Here is a 16,871-nt window from a genome sequence, read left to right as displayed (position 1 = left end):
CTGAGGGGACGCCCACGTCACCCGTCACGGGCAGGAAGCTCACTCTGCGCTAAAATCGCCCAAGGAAGCCGGCTCAGCAGGCTTGGTTCAGCCCCCAGAACAGAGGGAACCGTGACTCCGTCCTGATGGGCAATGCCGATGTCCCCAGAAACCGGAGGCCCTTTGTGGACCTGATAATCGGCGAGAAAACGGCATTTTCTACGAAGAACAGAGACAAGCTCTGGAACCCGATGGGCCAGTGGCTTCTCTCAGACCTGAGGAGACAGTGCTCCAGGGCCCGGCTCCCTGGGAACCTTCCATGCGGAAAAGGACTCTGCTCTCCAAACACTCTGAGTCTTCAACTCATGCTTTGAAATACCAAAAAGCAAACACTGAAAACCAAGAGAAATTGGGAAAACTGCAATGACTATAGGAGACATTTAACACCTCTCCCTGAGAAATCAAAGATGGAGTAGAAAAAATAGAGGTATTTAATAGGGCCTAAACAGCAATTTTTAAAGCATGTTCTAAAAATACAGATAAGTCTTAATACCAAATACACACAAACAACTTTGAAAGTCTGACCACCTATTAGGCTAAAAAGAAGATCTCAACAAACTCTTAGAAGCAAAAATAAACCTGGCCAGATTCAATGTAGAGAACGCAATAAAATTACAAACCCACAGTAGCCACGAAAAGCGAATCACCTAGAAAACTTAAAACATCCTAAAGGAAACTTTGGGTTAATAAAGAATCCACACAGAAACTGCAAACTATCCAATAGTGAACACTGAGGACACATACAAAGCCCAACAAAAGCAGAACTATTAGGACACATAGACCAAGAACATAAACTTAACCTGAAAAACATACTATAGGTGGGAAAATATTAATATGAACCAAGAACAAGAAAAACATGAGAAAGAGTGTAACAGTTAAATACAGAATTTGATTCAAGAAATTAATAGTGAAATGGTTGCTGTTAAGAAAGAAATTACTGACTTGGAAGAACAGATTGAAGACTTCAAGGAAACGAAAAAGAAAGATATTAAAGAAGTGCTAACATTCAGATAACAGAAGTGCTGGAATGAGAGAGATAAAAATGGAGAGCAAGAAAAAATTAAAGAGATAAAGGAGACAAATTCCCCTCAGAAATAAAAGATAAAAAGAGCTCATCTGAAAAGTGTCCACAGAGCTAGAGGTAAGGACAGGTCAGGTGAGCCTGGAACATCTTCTCGTGCCAGAAAACAAGGAAAGCCTCACTCAAAAAATGATGGAGACGTGCCTTGCCTCAATGACACAGGAGCCCGCTCCACGGGGGCTCCCACAGGCCAAACTCAGAACAATTTGACCACCAAAACCAATGACAGAAACGCATGAAAGAGTAACCCATGAATCCACACTGAGATGTTATATATGAACATAAAAATAGCAAAATGCTCTTTGTCACAACAAAAGGCCAAAAAAATAAGTATAGAAAATTAATGGAGTTAGAAAATGAACAACTGATGCTAAAACTAGTAGGGAAAACTTTAATCAGCAAGTTATCAAAGTTTACACATGTTGTAACATGTGTCCAAATCTCCCTCCTTTTTTTTTTTTTTTTTTTTTTTTTGGGTTTTTTTTTTTTTTTTTTTTTTACATTTATTTATGGCTGTGTTGGGTCTTCGTTTCTGTGCGAGGGCTTTCTCCAGTTGTGGCAAGCGGGGGCCACTCTTCATCGCCGTGCACGGGCCTCTCACTATCGCGGCCTCTCTTCTTGCGGAGCACAGGCTCCAGACGCGCAGGCTCAGTAATTGTGGCTCACGGGCCCAGTTGCTCCGCGGCATGTGGGATCTTCCCAGACCAGGGCTCGAACCCGTGTCCCCTGCATTGGCAGGCAGACTCTCAACCACTGCGCCACCAGGGAAGCCCTCTCCCTCCTTTTTAAGGTTGAGTAACATTCTACTATATAGATAGAGCAGACTGTGTTTACCCAGTCATCCCTTGATGGACACTTGGGCTGCTTCTACCTCTTGGCTATCGTGAATGACGCTGCTACAAACATGGGTGTGCAAGTATCTCTTCAAGATCCCGCTTTCATTTCTTTTGGGTAAATACCCAGAAGTGGAATTGCCGGATCATATGGTAACTCTGTTTTTAATTGTTTGAAGACCCGCCATACTCTCTTCCACAGCACCTGAAACATTTTACATCCGGGAACTCGTCTTTGGAAACTTCCCTAAGTGAGAAGTAAGACTGTTTTGGTTGCCTGAGCACTGAACACGGGCTCCCCTGGGAGTCTGGCATTTTGCTGGCTGTGGCAGAAGGTGCCTACCTCCAGTAACAACCTTGACTCAGGCTGTCAGATGGGCTTCCCTGGGCTGCATCTCTCTGATGCAGGAGGGAGTGTGCTCTGTGTGGCCCCTTCTGGGAGCACACAGGAAACGTGCACATGGATTTTAGCTACGAGTACAGTTACCTCTGAGTCCTACAAGTCCTTCTAGTGAACCACCAAGCATGTAGGTGGCCTTAGGACCCTTTACCCAGAGACAAACCATCAAAGCTTACTCAAGAAAACAGATAACCTAAATAGTTCTTTGTCTATGAAACAATTCATGGTTAAAAGCTTTTCAACAAAGAAACCTCCAGGCTTATGTAGTTCCACTGACGGATTCTACCAAAGATTTAAGGAAAAAATACCAAATCTTCACAAACTCTTCCATAAGTTAGAAGAGGAGGGGACATGTCCAAACTCACCTAACGAAGGATCACCAGAGAGAGACATTACAGGAAAGTATAGGCCAATAACCCTCTTGAAGAGGTGCAAAATCTCTCAACAAAGTATCAGGAAATCAAATCCAGCAATATATTAAAAGCATTATAAATCATGACCAAGTGTGGTTTATCTTGGCTTGGCACTGCAAGGAATTCAATACCTAAAAAGCAATCATTTATGTCCATTTCAAATTCAAAAGAATTGAAAGCAGAATCTTTAATATTAAAAGACTGAATGTGTTCCCCTTAGAATGGAAACAAAGCAAGGATGTCTGCGCTCATCACTTGTATTCAGCATTGTAATGGAGATTCTAACCAAGGCAATAAGGCCAGAAAAAGAAATAAAAGGCATTCAGATTGGAAAGGAAGATTGAGCTGTCTATTGGAAAACATGACGTTCCATGTAGAAGATCTCAAAGAATCTATAAAAAGTAAGGCCACAGGATACAAGGTCAACATGTAAAAATCAACTGTATTTCTACACACTAGCAATGAACAATTGGAAATTGAAATTAACAAAACTATACTATTACAATAGCACTAAAAACATAGTTACAGATCTAACAAAATATGTGCAGAATCTATATGCTTAAAATTACGAAGTACTGACGAAAGAAATCAAAGATGACCTAAGTAAGTGTAATGCACCATTTTCATAGATGGGAAGACAACATCAATTCATCAAAAGATATCAATCCTTCCCGAAGAGTCTACAGATTCAACACAATCCCAGTCAAAATTATAGTAGGTGCGCTTCCCTGGTGGCACAGTGGTTAAGAATCCGCCTGCCAATGCAGGGGACACGGGTTCGAGCCCTGGTCCGGGAAGATCCCACATGCCGCGAAGCAACTAAGCCCGTGCGCCACAGCTACTGAGCCTGCGCTTTAGAGCCTGTGAGCCACAACTCCTGAGCCCGTGCGCCACAACTACTGAAGCCTGCGCGCCTAGAGCCCGTGCTCTGCAATGAGAAGCCACTGCCATGAGAAGCCCACACACCGCAACGAAGAGTAGCCCCCACTCGCCGCAACTAGAGAAAGCCCGCGTGCAGCAATGAAGACCCAACGCAGCCAAAAATAAAAACAAATAAATAAAATTCTAATAGGTTTATTTTTGTAGAAATTAACAAGATGATTCTAAAATTTATATGGATAAGTGAAGAAACTATAATAGCCAAACGAATTAGAAAAGAAGACTGAAGTTGGAGGACTCATGCTACTTTGCTCCAGAATTTACTGTAAAGCTTCAGGCAAGACAGTGTGGTCCCGACAAAAGGACAGACGCAGACCAGTGGAGCAAAACAGAGTCCACAAAGTCACTTGATTTTGACAAAGATGCAAAGGCAACTCATCCACGTGGAAAGAAGAGTCTTTTCAGCAGATGGTGCTAGGACAGCTGGACATCCACGTGCAAAATAATGAGCCTTAACAACCACACCTCACATTAAACAAAATTAACTTAAAATGGATCACAAATCTATATGTAAAACCTCGAAGTTAAAACTTCTAGAAGAAAACACAGGAGAACATCCTTGTGACCTCTGGTTAAGAGAGGATTTACTAGCTAGAACACCAAAAGCAAGAGCTATAAATAAAAACCTGATAAAGTGGACTTCTAAAATATTAAAACATCTGCTTTTTGAAAGACATTGTTAAGAAAATAAAAAGATAAGTATGATGCAACAGACTTGTCAGAAAATATTTACAAACCATAAATCTGATAAAGGACTTGCATCCAAAATATATAAAGAACACTCTGTACTCAATAATAAGAAAGTAAACAACTCAAAAAAAGGCAAAAGCTGTGAACAGACACTTAAGGAAGACATGGGGATGGCAAACATTGGTCGTTGGTGAGATGCCAGCCTGTCAGGACAGCTTGAGAAACAAACAGCCCGGACCCGAGCCTGCAAGTGCCCACAGGGCCTCTCATGCGCTGCTGCTGGGGCCATGAGATGGCACAGCCGCTTCAGAAAACCGTTTGGAAATTTCTTATGAAATTAAATGCACACTTGCCATTCGTGCTTACCCAGGTGTACAAACGCATGCTCCCACAGAAACCTGTACCCACACGGTCACAGTGGCTTTTTTCGTAACGGCCACGCTGCAAACAACTGGAGTCTCCTTCCTCTAGAGAGTGGATAACAGACTGGCACGTCCGTACCACGGAATGCTACTCCGCAGTAAGACAACAGATCACTGGCACGTGTGACAACGCCCCCGACGGAGGCGGGGAATCAGGGGCCCAGGAGCAGGAGGGCGAGGCGGTGCCCTTACCTCCGCCACGGGGGGCAGCGCGCACTGCTGCACGATGTACTCGATCATGGCCTCGCCTCCAGGCTGCTCCAGGTAGCCGTGATGGGCCATGGCACTGATCACCTGCACCACGGCCCGCTTCACCTGCCCGGACCGAGGGAGAGCGGCAAGGGCCTCAGAGGAGCGCCGGACAGCACGACGGCCCAGCTGGGCGATGGAATCTCACCCTTCCCTCTGCCTGCGCCTGTACCTGCCCCCACCTTCTCCCCAGACCCCTGCTATGAAGGCCAGCCTGCGGCCACGCTCACATCCCCAGGGGAAGGCCTCTTCCTCCTCTTTCCCCCAGCCCCTCCCCTCCCGGGCGCCAGCCCTGCTGCTCTCTGGCTCCCGACGCGGGCCGGCGCCTCCTTGGGCATCTCCCGACCCCGTTTTGCCCTTCTGGGCAAAGTCCCCGAGTCTGCACTTGTCACCCAAACACTCCTGAGAGTTCTGAGCCTGCTGTCCAGCCCCTTCGATAACTCTGTCTGGCGGCTCCAAGGAATGGCTGGGCCATCGTGGCCGGAAACAGCACCCTCTTCCCAGGGCGGGCGCCTCCTCCAGGGCCTCCTGCTCCCACACTCCATCCAGACAGCGGCCCAATGCCCCTCCCTGGGGACCCTTCCCTGTGTCCCGGTGACGCCTCTCCTCCCCCGGATCTCAGGTCGCACATCGCTGCCCTGTGCCCCCAACTACACGTGTGTCCTGAGTGACCGTGGGGCTGACAGGTCTGGAGGGAGTGAGCGACATGGGAGCACGAGGGCCACTCAGGCTGAGTGCGTCTGGCCACTGACACTGTTGGCGGCACGCAGTGTGGCCCCTTGGGGGTGACCCAGGGCACGGGGTCCCTGAAACAGATGCAGGTGGTTTGGGGTCCATTTCAGTAGCTTCTGAAACTCTCACAGAAGGTCCCAAAGAACAGGGTGCCAGGATGAGCGCAAAGGCTGGGGCAGCCCCAGGACAGAGCTGAGGGGCCCTGCTGCCGCTGAGCCCGAGGAGGGAGGATCAGCCCTGCCCTCGGCTCTGGGCATCGCCCACAAGCCCTTGGATGTCGCCCCTGAGCCCCGGGTCCTCGTTTCCCTGAGGCTTCGGCCACGCTGAATCACCTAACCATGTGATGGTTGAGGGTGGGGGCTTCGGGCCAGGAGGGGCTGGACGCTGAGGTCTCCGTGACGGAGGACCGACAGAGACCCCAGACACAAGGCTGGGGGCTTCCCTGGGGGGCAGCCGGCACAGCACTGCCAGGGAGCCCAGGCTGCCCACGGCTCCGCAGGGAGAGGACAGCAGCGCTTCGCCTTTGGAGCCTCCTGGGCCTGCCCCTCGTGCCTCTTCTGTGGCTGAGGTTAGTCTGTGTCTTTTTGGTGTAATAAACCATAACGTGGGTATGACGACTCTTGTGCGTTTGGGGGTTCTTCTAGAGAACGATTGAACCCCAGGGTGGTTTTGGGGACCGCTTCCTAACTTCATACTTGGTTAACTGCATCAGGAGGAAGCTGGGGGTCCCAGACACACAGCTTGGCAGATGCCCAGGCCTGCACGCGCCCACTGAGGTCTGGCCTGGCTGAGAGGTGGCTGCCGGGTCAGTGGTGGCCACACTGCCCGCAGCTGCTCACGGCGGAGCTAGGGCTGCCCGCTGACTTACCTTGCTATTGGTATCCAGAAGAGGAAGCTTCATGGAGGAGAGAATAAAGGGTTGCTTGACTTCCATCTGAGCAGCTGCAGGAAACAGACAGATGGCTCAGTCTGCCCCCCACCACAAGGCCCAAGACCACATTGCCGGGGTTCTGGCCTCAGTGTGGCCCTCCACGTGGCAGGAGGAGGAGACCGCACACGCACAAGCCCACCCATTTCTCTCCGGCGGGCGGGAGGGGGAAATGACCTTTTGCAGCAAATAACATTATTTCACCCAATTAAAAAGCTAGGAGGTTGGTGGTTTAGGGCAGCAGAGAAAGAGCGGGCTGAGCAGGTATCTCAGTTCAAGTGCAAGGGTCAGGGGGTCTCCTGGGGCATCAGAATCACAGCAGGCTCGTTAAGCACCACCAGCCGCCGTCCCCTCTCCCCACTCCAACCTGCAGGCCCGGGTGGGCTCAGGCGTTCACTTTTCACACATTCCCCGGTGAGCTGGCGCTGCCGGTCTGAGGACCCCACTTTGAGAACCAGCAGTATAACCCTTCCTTTCCTGATATTTATTTATTTTAATTTTTTTTGAGGGGGGGGGCCTGCACCACGCCGCATGTGGGGTCTTGGTTCCCCGACCAGGGATCGAACCTGGACCCTCGGCAGTGAGAGCGCGGAGTCCTAACCACTGGACCTCCGGGGAAGTCGCATTCTGATATTTAAATGGGGGTAAAAAGTGACTATCAAGAAGTGGTCATGAGATTAATAAAAATAAAAACAAAGAGGGACCTCCCTGGCGGACCAGCGGTTAGGACTCCATGCTCTCACTGCTGAGGGCCCGGGTTTGATCCCTGGTTGGGAACTAAGATCCTGCAAGCCACATGGCGTGGTCAAAAAAAATTTTTTTTAATGAAAACAGAGACTGGGAGCACAGTGATGGCGCTGTCATTCCAAGGACAGCCCCAGGGGAGGGGTGTGTCATGGTCCCACCTCACACGGGGAACTGGAGGCTGGGGCAAGAAATATACACCATGAGCTTATTAGTTCATCATCAAAGGACTCAGAACTTGAAGAAGTCTCCCCGCTCCCCGGAGATGACACAATTTGAGCTCCAATAATGGTAATAACTATAGATAACAAATAAGGACCTACTGCCTAGCACAGGGAACTCTACTCAGTGCTCTGTGGTGACCTAGATGGGAATATAATCTAAAAAATAGGGGATATATGGATATGTGCGGCTGATTCACTTTGCTGTACAGCAGAATCTAAAATGACACTGTAAATCAACTATACTCCAATAAAAATTAATTTAAAAGATAATGGTAATAACTGCAATGAACTGAAATTTCTCGAACATGTTTGAATTCATGAGTCCCTATGATATTTTTAAAGAGCAATGGTCACCTTTAGAAGATGATAGGGGACCAGTGTATTATCTTGAAAACTGACAAAACAAAGGAGCCAACAGCTGAGCCTGCAGTTCCTACATGAGCCACACTTCTGCGTGGCTGAGTGGCAGGTGAAGAGCATCTCTTCATCAAGGCACCCAGCGAACCGGCGCAGCACCAGCCGTGCCCCAGGCGGCGAGCGTCAGTGCTGCCGAGGCTGCCCGGTACACACTGTGCCCGCTACAGCCTTGCCAAAAGGACTCGACTGGAGTCTGAGTTCTTGCCAATTTGCAAGAAATCCAGACGGACGAGAAAACCTCAATCTGCACCTCAAGAACACAGCCCGCCAAGCTGACCGTGTGAAACTCCACAGGTCCAATGGCCTAGGCTCTTCCACGGATAAATTACAAGAGAAAGAAAAGAGCACAGGAAACCTGCGGTTGAAAAGGGACGGAAATGTGGGGAGTGTTGTTGAGCGGGGACAGAGTTTCAGGTTTGCAGGGGGCGGCTGCACGGCCACGTGGATGTACTTAACGCTGCTGAGTGTACACCTACAACGACGAGCATGGCAAATGTTGTGTTGTGTGTATTTTACCACGATTGTAAGCAAGCAAATTAAACCACCAAGGGCCAAGCCCCCCAAAAGGGAGAGGTTTAAATATGTATATATATATATAATTTTTAAAAATTTTACTTTTTTCCTGAAGTAGAGTTTACTTACAGTGTTGCTGGTGTTCAGCAAAGTGATTCAGTTATACATATACGTATCTTTTTTTTTTTTTTTTGACTGCATTGCATTCGTTGCTGCGCGCAGGCTTTCTCTAGCTGTGGTGATCAGGGGCTACTCTTCCCTGCGGTGCACGGGTTTCTCATTGCGGTGGCTTCTCTTGTTGTGGAGCACGGGCTCTAGGTGTGTGGGCTCAGTAGTTGTGGCTCGTGGATTCTAGAGCGCAGGCTCAGTAGTTGTGGCACACAGGCTCAGTGGCTCCGCGGCATGTGGGATCTTCCCGGACCAGGGCTCGAACCCATGTCCCCTGCATCGGCAGGCGGGTTCTTAACCACTGTGCCACCAGGGAAGCCCTATGTATCTATTCTTTTTCAGATTGTTTTCCATTATAGTTTATGACAAGATACTGAGTATAGTTCCCTGTGCTATACAGTAGGACCTTGTTGTTTATCTATTTTATATATAGTAGTATGTATCTGTTAATCCCAAACTCCTAATTTATCTCTTCCCCCCAATTTTCCCCTTTGGTAACAAGTTTATTTTCTGTCTGTATGTTTCTATTTTGTAAATAAGTTCATTTGTGTCATATTTTAGATTCCACATAAAAGTGGTATATTGTATATGTCTTCTTCTTTCTGACTTACTTCACTTAATATGATAATCTCTAGGGCCATCCATGTTGCTGCAATGGCATTATTTCATTCTTTTTATGGCCGAGTAGCATTCCATTTTTTATATGTACCACATCTTTCTTTTGGCCATGCCGCGTGGCTTGCAGGATCTTAGCTCCCTGAGCAGGGATTGAACCCGGGGCCTGGGCAGTGAGAGCACCGAGTCCTAACCATATATACGTATATACACTTATGGCCAGAGAAAGAACTTAAAGGAAAAAATGAAAGACAAGTGGATACGAAGTGACTTTGGAACATCATCGCGAGAGAAGAATTAACAAAGGAAAGGCAAGCGAGGCTGACTGCGTAAAAAACGTTCAGCGCCACTAATGACCATGAACAGCAGATCAGAGAAGAAGCGAAGGCCCGGCCGAGGCCCAGACGAGGCCCACAGGCACCTGGGCTCCCGAGGGCGCTGTGGCTCAGGTGAGAGGCCTTGCTCTCTGTCCCAGCACCACCCTTCCCCAGGGAGCCAGCAGGCCACCAGCCACGTGCTCCTGGGCTCACGGCAGGACCCGGCCTCGCCCACCAAGTGCTGTCCCCTCACTCCCCAAACCCGAGAGCTGCCAAGTCCACAGGCGCCACCTGGTCCACACGCTTGTTCCATAGAGGGTCAGACAGAGAACACTTAGGCTTCCAGGGCCACAAGTGGTCTCCGTCACACATTCTTCTTTGTTTGCTTGTACAACCCGTTGCCATGTGAAAACCACTCTCAGCTCACGGGCTGTACAAAAGCAGGCTGCAGGCCTGATGTGGCCCACGGCCATGGCCACTGTTTAGCAACCAAGACTCACCGGAAAAAAACAGACTTAAGTGTGAAAACTGTTCAAGCTTATTGCTGATTAAATTAGCCTTAAAAGCAAGAAACCTGAATTCTTCCATCCAATTGTGAGGAAATCATCAGACACATGGAAATTGAGGGACTGTCTACAGAACTGGCCTCAACTCTTCTCAAAGGTCCACGTCTAAGACACAACTAAGCAACATAAGCCTGTGCACAGACCCCACACTGAGGGGCAGCTGCGGCAGACAGCGTGACGGGTCAGCGGGACCCTGAGCCACCAGAGCAGCGGGCATGTGGCAGCTGCCGGGCCCAGATCAGGGGCGCTGTGTCCCACTGTCTGCAGCCAGCTGTCCAGGGCAAATGTCAGTGACGGACACCTGCTGGGGGGCAGATGAGCACTATTGCTGCAACTTTGCAAAAAGTTTGGAGTTTTGCAAAATAGAAAGTTGGGGAAAATATTTAAAGAATTCAAAGCAAGATGTTCCTTTTCCCCTAAAAGCTGGACAATGTCTGCCTTTTCCATCTCTGCGCCCCCAAGGGCACTCACCGGCCGAGTTGATGACGTGCCTCACGACCTGGAGGGTGCCCACACGGGTCCTCTCGTTGCTGGTGTCCAGCTTGGGCAGCAGGAAGGCCAGCAGGCGGTCAGGCGAGCAGCAGGCTGCAGGGCAAGCGCTCGGCAAAAGACTGTTTGTGACGAGCTGTGCTTTGCTCCCTGCCGGGCGTCTGCCCCTCCAAGACAAGCAAGGCCCGGCGGCCAGCGAGGCCGGGCGCTCGGGGCTGCGGCCCAGCCAGGCCTTGGCTGTATGCTCCCCAGAGACACAGGCGGGCAGCACACTAGACAAAGGGCCCCCCGCCCCCAGAGCAGCCAGGCCGCCGGCCGCGTACCTAGCACCGTGAAGCAGCGCAGCACCTCCTTCTGGTTGCTCACCACCAGAGGGCTCGAGGACTCGACGGGCACGCAGATCTGCTCCGGGAACAGAGGGCACAGTCACAGGGGCCCAGCAAGGCCGCAGGAGGGACAGGTCCCCTGAAGATGCTGGGCCCAGGCTCCACCTCAGCCACCACGCAGGTGCAGGTCCCTCAGGCGCTCTCTCACCTGGGTGCAGGAGCCCCTCGCCTGTGACCGGAAGCGCCCTGGGGACCTCAGCCCACACCTTACAGTTGGCCCTCTCAAGGGAAAAGAGTCCTGGCTCCTTCTACACCCCACCCTTCCCACCACCAGCCAGGAAAACAAATTCCCAAGACACATTCCTTGATGAGAAAGGAGACAGTTTCCCGCTTTCCTGGGCATGACATCCTGGGCTGGAAACCACGGACCTCTAGAATACAGAAAGCACTGGAAACCAAAATACCTAGAGTCCATTCGTTCAAAATTGCAAAAGAAAAAGAAGCTGCACTAGTAAAAGTAAAAACAGAGGCTGTTGGCAGATGTGTCTCTGGGCTCCACTGTGCCTCAGCAGGTGACACTCACCGGGGGCTGAGCCCTGGGTGGCACCCCAACACCCACTCAACCCCTCAAGGCCACAACAAAGGACACCCGCAGGGCCTCCGGGCACAGGGCTCTGAGGTGAGAAGTGGCCAGCGGTGCAGGACCAGGTGAATGCCAGGCGGCCGGGCTCTGCTCCAGGCCCCCAGGGTGCTCCTTGTCACTTCCACTGCGAAGACCTAACCTGGCCATAAAAGGCACCGTGGCTTTCTGCCTGCTCCCGGGCTCACTCAGCCGCCAGCCCTGAGGACGCTCAAGCAGCCCAGGAGCAGGGAGCCGGCTTGGAAGCAGAAACCCCCGCCCCCCGGGGAGCCTTCAGAAGATGCGTGACCGTGGCCACGCGCGAGCCTGAGCTGCTCAGGACTCCGCAGTGACTTGGAGAGAGTAAACCGCTGCTGTTTTCACATGCTAAGTTTTGGAGTGATCGGTCAAAGGGCAATAGATAACTAGTGCAAATGGGTAGTCATCTGGAAAAAAGATAAAACTAGATTCTCACTCTTTCCCTAAAATAAACTCCAGACGGATTAAACAGTAAAAGTATAGGGGAAAATGAGAGAAGCTAAAAATTAATTGCAGAACTCGAAAGCCTTTTCCAAGTATAGCAAAAGCTGAACTGTAACATAAAAGATGGATAAATGATGGTGTAAAAACTAAATAATTTTGCATGGCAAAAAATACCATAAACAGAGCCACAGATAACGGACAAAGTAGAAACAAACATTTATACATACATGATATGAGACTATAAATAACTGCTACAGATCAATATGGAAAAAAACCCTAAAAACCAATAGAAAAACAAAAGACATGAATGGAAAGCTCTAAGAAAAGGAAATATCACATTTTTTCTGCCTTTTCAGCTTTTATATTCCCCGTTTAAACCCCACCCCCATCCCATAGATAATCAGTTTGTTTTTACAGTTTTATGCAATCACTTTTATATTAAGTAAATGATATTGTGCTACATCTCTCATTTTTTTCCTCACTTTTTTCAGAGTTGTAAACTTTTTCTCCATAGAGATCTTAGGCATTCTTCGTTAGGTGAATTCCCAGATACTTTACGATAAGTTTCTGTTGCTATTGTAAATGGTCATTTTTTTGTACTTTCTAGTTGGTCACTACTGATGGAGAAGAATGCTCCTGATTTTTACAGGGTGGTCTTGTAACTGGCAACCTTGCTGAACTTAGTTCTAGTATTTGTGAACCGATTCAGTTCATATATGAGTGCATTTCTGGATGAATAAATCAACCATCCATAAAACAAACATCTACTGAGTGCTCACGAGTAACACGGACCGGTGCTGGGACAGCAGGGAACAGAACAGAGCAAACCCTCCCCTCCACGCCTGTGCCTTCTCGCTGGGGAGACCCGAGTGGCAACCCACCCGTTGCTGAGTGTATTAAGAGGAGCTCGGGGACTCGGGAAAGGCAAAGCGGGGACCAGGACGGAGGGTGGGTGGCCGGGAAAAGATGAACGACAGGTCTGTCCTCGCTCCCCCCATTTCTGTTCCTTTCCCCATTAACACTGAGAGTGGGGCTCCTTCCTGCTCCTGACACTAGAGGAAACGTACCTGTCTCCCATTCACTATGATGTATGCGGAGGGTTTGGGTATTTAAACTTCATCAAGTTAGAGAAGTTCCTTTCTGATCCTGGTTGCTAAGAGCTTTAACGACAAATAGGTGTTGAACTTTATCAAAAGCTTTTTCTGCATTGATTGGTATCAGAGAATATTTTCGGGAATCTCGTTCCATGATGAGGTGAGCTGACAGGCCTCAGTGCTGTGCAGCCCCCCTGGCTGGGCCCTACACCCCTCGTGTACTGGGAGAGCAGTGCTGAGGGTGCACAGTGCTGAGGGCGCAGTGCTGAGGGCGCAGTGCTGAGGGCGCAGTGCTGAGGGCGCAGTGCTGAGGGTGCACAGTGCTGAGGGTGCAGTGCTGAGGGTGCAGTGCTGAGGGTGCACAGTGCTGAGGGTGCAGTGCTGAGGGCGCAGTGCTGAGGGCGCAGTGCTGAGGGTGCAGTGCTGAGGGTGCAGTGCTGAGGGTGCACAGTGCTGAGGGTACAGTGCTGAGGGTACAGTGCTGAGGGTGCACAGTGCTGAGGGTACAGTGCTGAGGGTGCACAGTGCTGAGGGTGCAGTGCTGAGGGTGCAGTGCTGAGGGTGCACAGTGCTGAGGGTGCAGCGCTGAGGGTGCAGTGCTGAGGGTGCAGCGCTGAGGGTGCACAGTGCTGAGGGTGCAGTGCTGAGGGTGCAGTGCTGAGGGTGCACAGTGCTGAGGGTGCACAGTGCTGAGGGTGCACAGTGCTGAGGGTGCAGTGCTGAGGGTGCACAGTGCTGAGAGTGCAGCGCTGAGGGTGCAGTGCTGAGGGTGCAGCGCTGAGGGTGCACAGTGCTGAGGGTACAGTGCTGAGGGTGCACAGTGCTGAGGGTGCAGTGCTGAGGGTGCAGTGCTGAGGGTGCACAGTGCTGAGGGTGCAGTGCTGAGGGTGCACAGTGCTGAGGGTGCACAGTGCTGAGGGTGCAGTGCTGAGGGTGCACAGTGCTGAGGGTGCAGTGCTGAGGGTGCACAGTGCTGAGGGTGCTGTGCTGAGGGTGCAGTGCTGAGGGTGCAGCGCTGAGGGTGCACAGTGCTGAGGGTGCAGCGCTGAGGGTGCACAGTGCTGAGGGTGCAGCGCTGAGGGTGCACAGTGCTGAGGGTGCAGCGCTGAGGGTGCAGTGCTGAGGGTGCACAGTGCTGAGGGTGCAGTGCTGAGGGTGCACAGTGCTGAGGGTGCAGCGCTGAGGGTGCACAGTGCTGAGGGTGCACAGTGCTGAGGGTGCAGTGCTGAGGGTGCACAGTGCTGAGGGTGCAGTGCTGAGGGTGCACAGTGCTGAGGGTGCACAGTGCTGAGGGCGCAGTGCTGAGGGCGCAGTGCTGAGGGTGCAGTGCTGAGGGTGCACAGTGCTGAGGGTGCAGTGCTGAGGGTGCAGTGCTGAGGGTGCACAGTGCTGAGGGTGCACAGTGCTGAGGGTGCAGTGCTGAGGGTGCAGTGCTGAGGGTGCACAGTGCTGAGGGTGCACAGTGCTGAGGGTGCAGCGCTGAGGGTGCAGTGCTGAGGGTGCACAGTGCTGAGGGTGCAGTGCTGAGGGTGCACAGTGCTGAGGGTGCACAGTGCTGAGGGTGCAGCGCTGAGGGTGCAGTGCTGAGGGTGCACAGTGCTGAGGGTGCAGTGCTGAGGGTGCACAGTGCTGAGGGTGCAGCGCTGAGGGTGCACAGTGCTGAGGGTGCACAGTGCTGAGGGTGCAGTGCTGAGGGTGCACAGTGCTGAGGGTGCAGTGCTGAGGGTGCACAGTGCTGAGGGTGCACAGTGCTGAGGGCGCAGTGCTGAGGGCGCAGTGCTGAGGGTGCAGTGCTGAGGGTGCACAGTGCTGAGGGTGCAGTGCTGAGGGTGCAGTGCTGAGGGTGCACAGTGCTGAGGGTGCACAGTGCTGAGGGTGCAGTGCTGAGGGTGCAGTGCTGAGGGTGCACAGTGCTGAGGGTACAGTGCTGAGGGTGCACAGTGCTGAGGGTGCAGTGCTGAGGGTGCAGTGCTGAGGGTGCAGTGCTGAGGGTGCACAGTGCTGAGGGTACAGTGCTGAGGGTGCACAGTGCTGAGGGTGCAGTGCTGAGGGTGCAGTGCTGAGGGTGCACAGTGCTGAGGGTGCAGTGCTGAGGGCGCAGTGCTGAGGGTGCACAGTGCTGAGGGCGCAGTGCTGAGGGTGCACAGTGCTGAGGGTGCAGTGCTGAGGGTGCACAGTGCTGAGGGTACAGTGCTGAGGGTGCACAGTGCTGAGGGTGCAGTGCTGAGGGTGCAGTGCTGAGGGTGCACAGTGCTGAGGGTGCAGTGCTGAGGGTGCAGTGCTGAGGGTGCACAGTGCTGAGGGTGCAGTGCTGAGGGTGCAGTGCTGAGGGTGCACAGTGCTGAGGGTGCAGTGCTGAGGGTGCACAGTGCTGAGGGTGCACAGTGCTGAGGGTGCAGTGCTGAGGGTGCACAGTGCTGAGGGCGCAGTGCTGAGGGCGCAGTGCTGAGGGCGCAGTGCTGAGGGCGCAGCGCTGCGGGTGCAGTGCTGGGGGTGCAGTGCTGGGGGCACGGTGCGGGGCAACTCCCTTCACTGAGCACACGATCCTCACATCTAGCCTCACAGTAGTAGACCTAGATTTTTCTGTGTGGTCCTGACTTGGATTTGGAATCAAGACCAGCCTCAAAGAATCTATCAGGCAGCTCTGGATATCCTTTTCTCATTTCCAAGCCCACCTGTGTAGGGTGGAAATTAGCTGTCCCTCAAAAGTTTGGAAGAACGCAACCTTCAAACCACGTGGGTCCTGGGTTTGCTTTCAGAAAGGAAGGGTTTGGAATGTTGTTTCCATTTCTTTCTTGGTTTAGTCAAGTTTTCTATTTCTTCTCTGCCAATTTTGACATTTTTAAGACTTTTCTAGGAATCTATCCACTTCATACAGTTTTTCAGGTTCATTACCATTGCTCACACACTAAAATTACTATTTAATCTCTCTACCATAGCCAGACCCCCGGCCCTCGCTGGGAGCCGTCCATGTGTGTGGCAGGTGAGGGCTCAGGCCAGCGGGTCCGGGGGGCCAGGCTGGCATCCCAGCAGGTGTGGGAGTGGAGCAGGCCCAGAGATGTCCCAGGGGGTGGGGGAGCAAAGAAGTAAGTCCACTCTCCCTGCTTTTCTTTCTCAAAGAGCCGCCTGCCCACGCTCTCTTTAGTTTTCCGCCCCTCTTCTCTCCCACTCAGAAAGTCCCATGGACGCAACGTCCCCACCAGAGCTCCCCATGACCTCCACGCCCCTCATCTGACCTGGGGGGGCAGGGTGTGCACGGCTGAGGAGCCTCCTCGAAGCCCTTTCTCCATCAGAGCCTTCAGGACCCCTGAAGGGGGTCTCCACCTGAGCCCGGGTCCTCGGGACGCACGGCCTGTGCAGATGGCCCCAGAGCTGCCCCTGGCCTGCTGGCTGCCTGCTCCGGTCCCCGCATGCCGGGGCTGTCCTGTGTCACGCGGCCCGAGCCCCAGCGTTGGGCAGACAACAGGGGGCCTAGCCCCGAGGGAAGCCCGCACTTCAGCCCCGCCTCCTGCTCCCTAACCCTCAGCAGGCACCTCCCCAGCGTGCTCCCACCCCTCCCGGGGCCCCCAG

General features: G+C 52.0%; 1 protein-coding gene across 14 annotated transcripts in view; it reads right to left on the bottom strand.

The window, feature by feature from the left end:
- Positions 1-16,871, bottom strand: part of MROH1 (maestro heat like repeat family member 1) — a 67,144-nt gene that overhangs the window by 25,483 nt on the left and 24,790 nt on the right. For 12 of the 14 annotated variants that reach the window (XR_009697695.1, XR_009697696.1, XR_009697697.1 and 9 more), the window contains 4 exons: positions 11,103-11,181; positions 10,762-10,875; positions 6,667-6,740; positions 5,010-5,132 (listed from right to left, as the gene is read on the bottom strand). Coding sequence is in view for 11 of the 14 variants with exons in the window: in XM_061172022.1 (XP_061028005.1) it covers positions 5,010-5,132; positions 6,667-6,740; positions 10,762-10,875; positions 11,103-11,181 (390 nt within the window). In the remaining 3 variants the exon portion in view is untranslated. Of the gene's footprint in view, positions 1-43; positions 199-5,009; positions 5,133-6,666; positions 6,741-10,761; positions 10,876-11,102; positions 11,182-16,537; positions 16,817-16,871 lie in introns of those variants that run through there. The other 2 variants (XM_061172031.1, XM_061172027.1) reach the window with 2 other exon arrangements.

Source organism: Eubalaena glacialis, chromosome 17 (assembly GCF_028564815.1).
Source record: "Eubalaena glacialis isolate mEubGla1 chromosome 17, mEubGla1.1.hap2.+ XY, whole genome shotgun sequence".
Lineage (NCBI taxonomy): Eukaryota > Metazoa > Chordata > Mammalia > Artiodactyla > Balaenidae > Eubalaena > Eubalaena glacialis.
The sequence above is the reverse complement of the archived record's forward strand: the minus strand, read 5'-3'. Positions and strand labels throughout refer to the sequence as shown.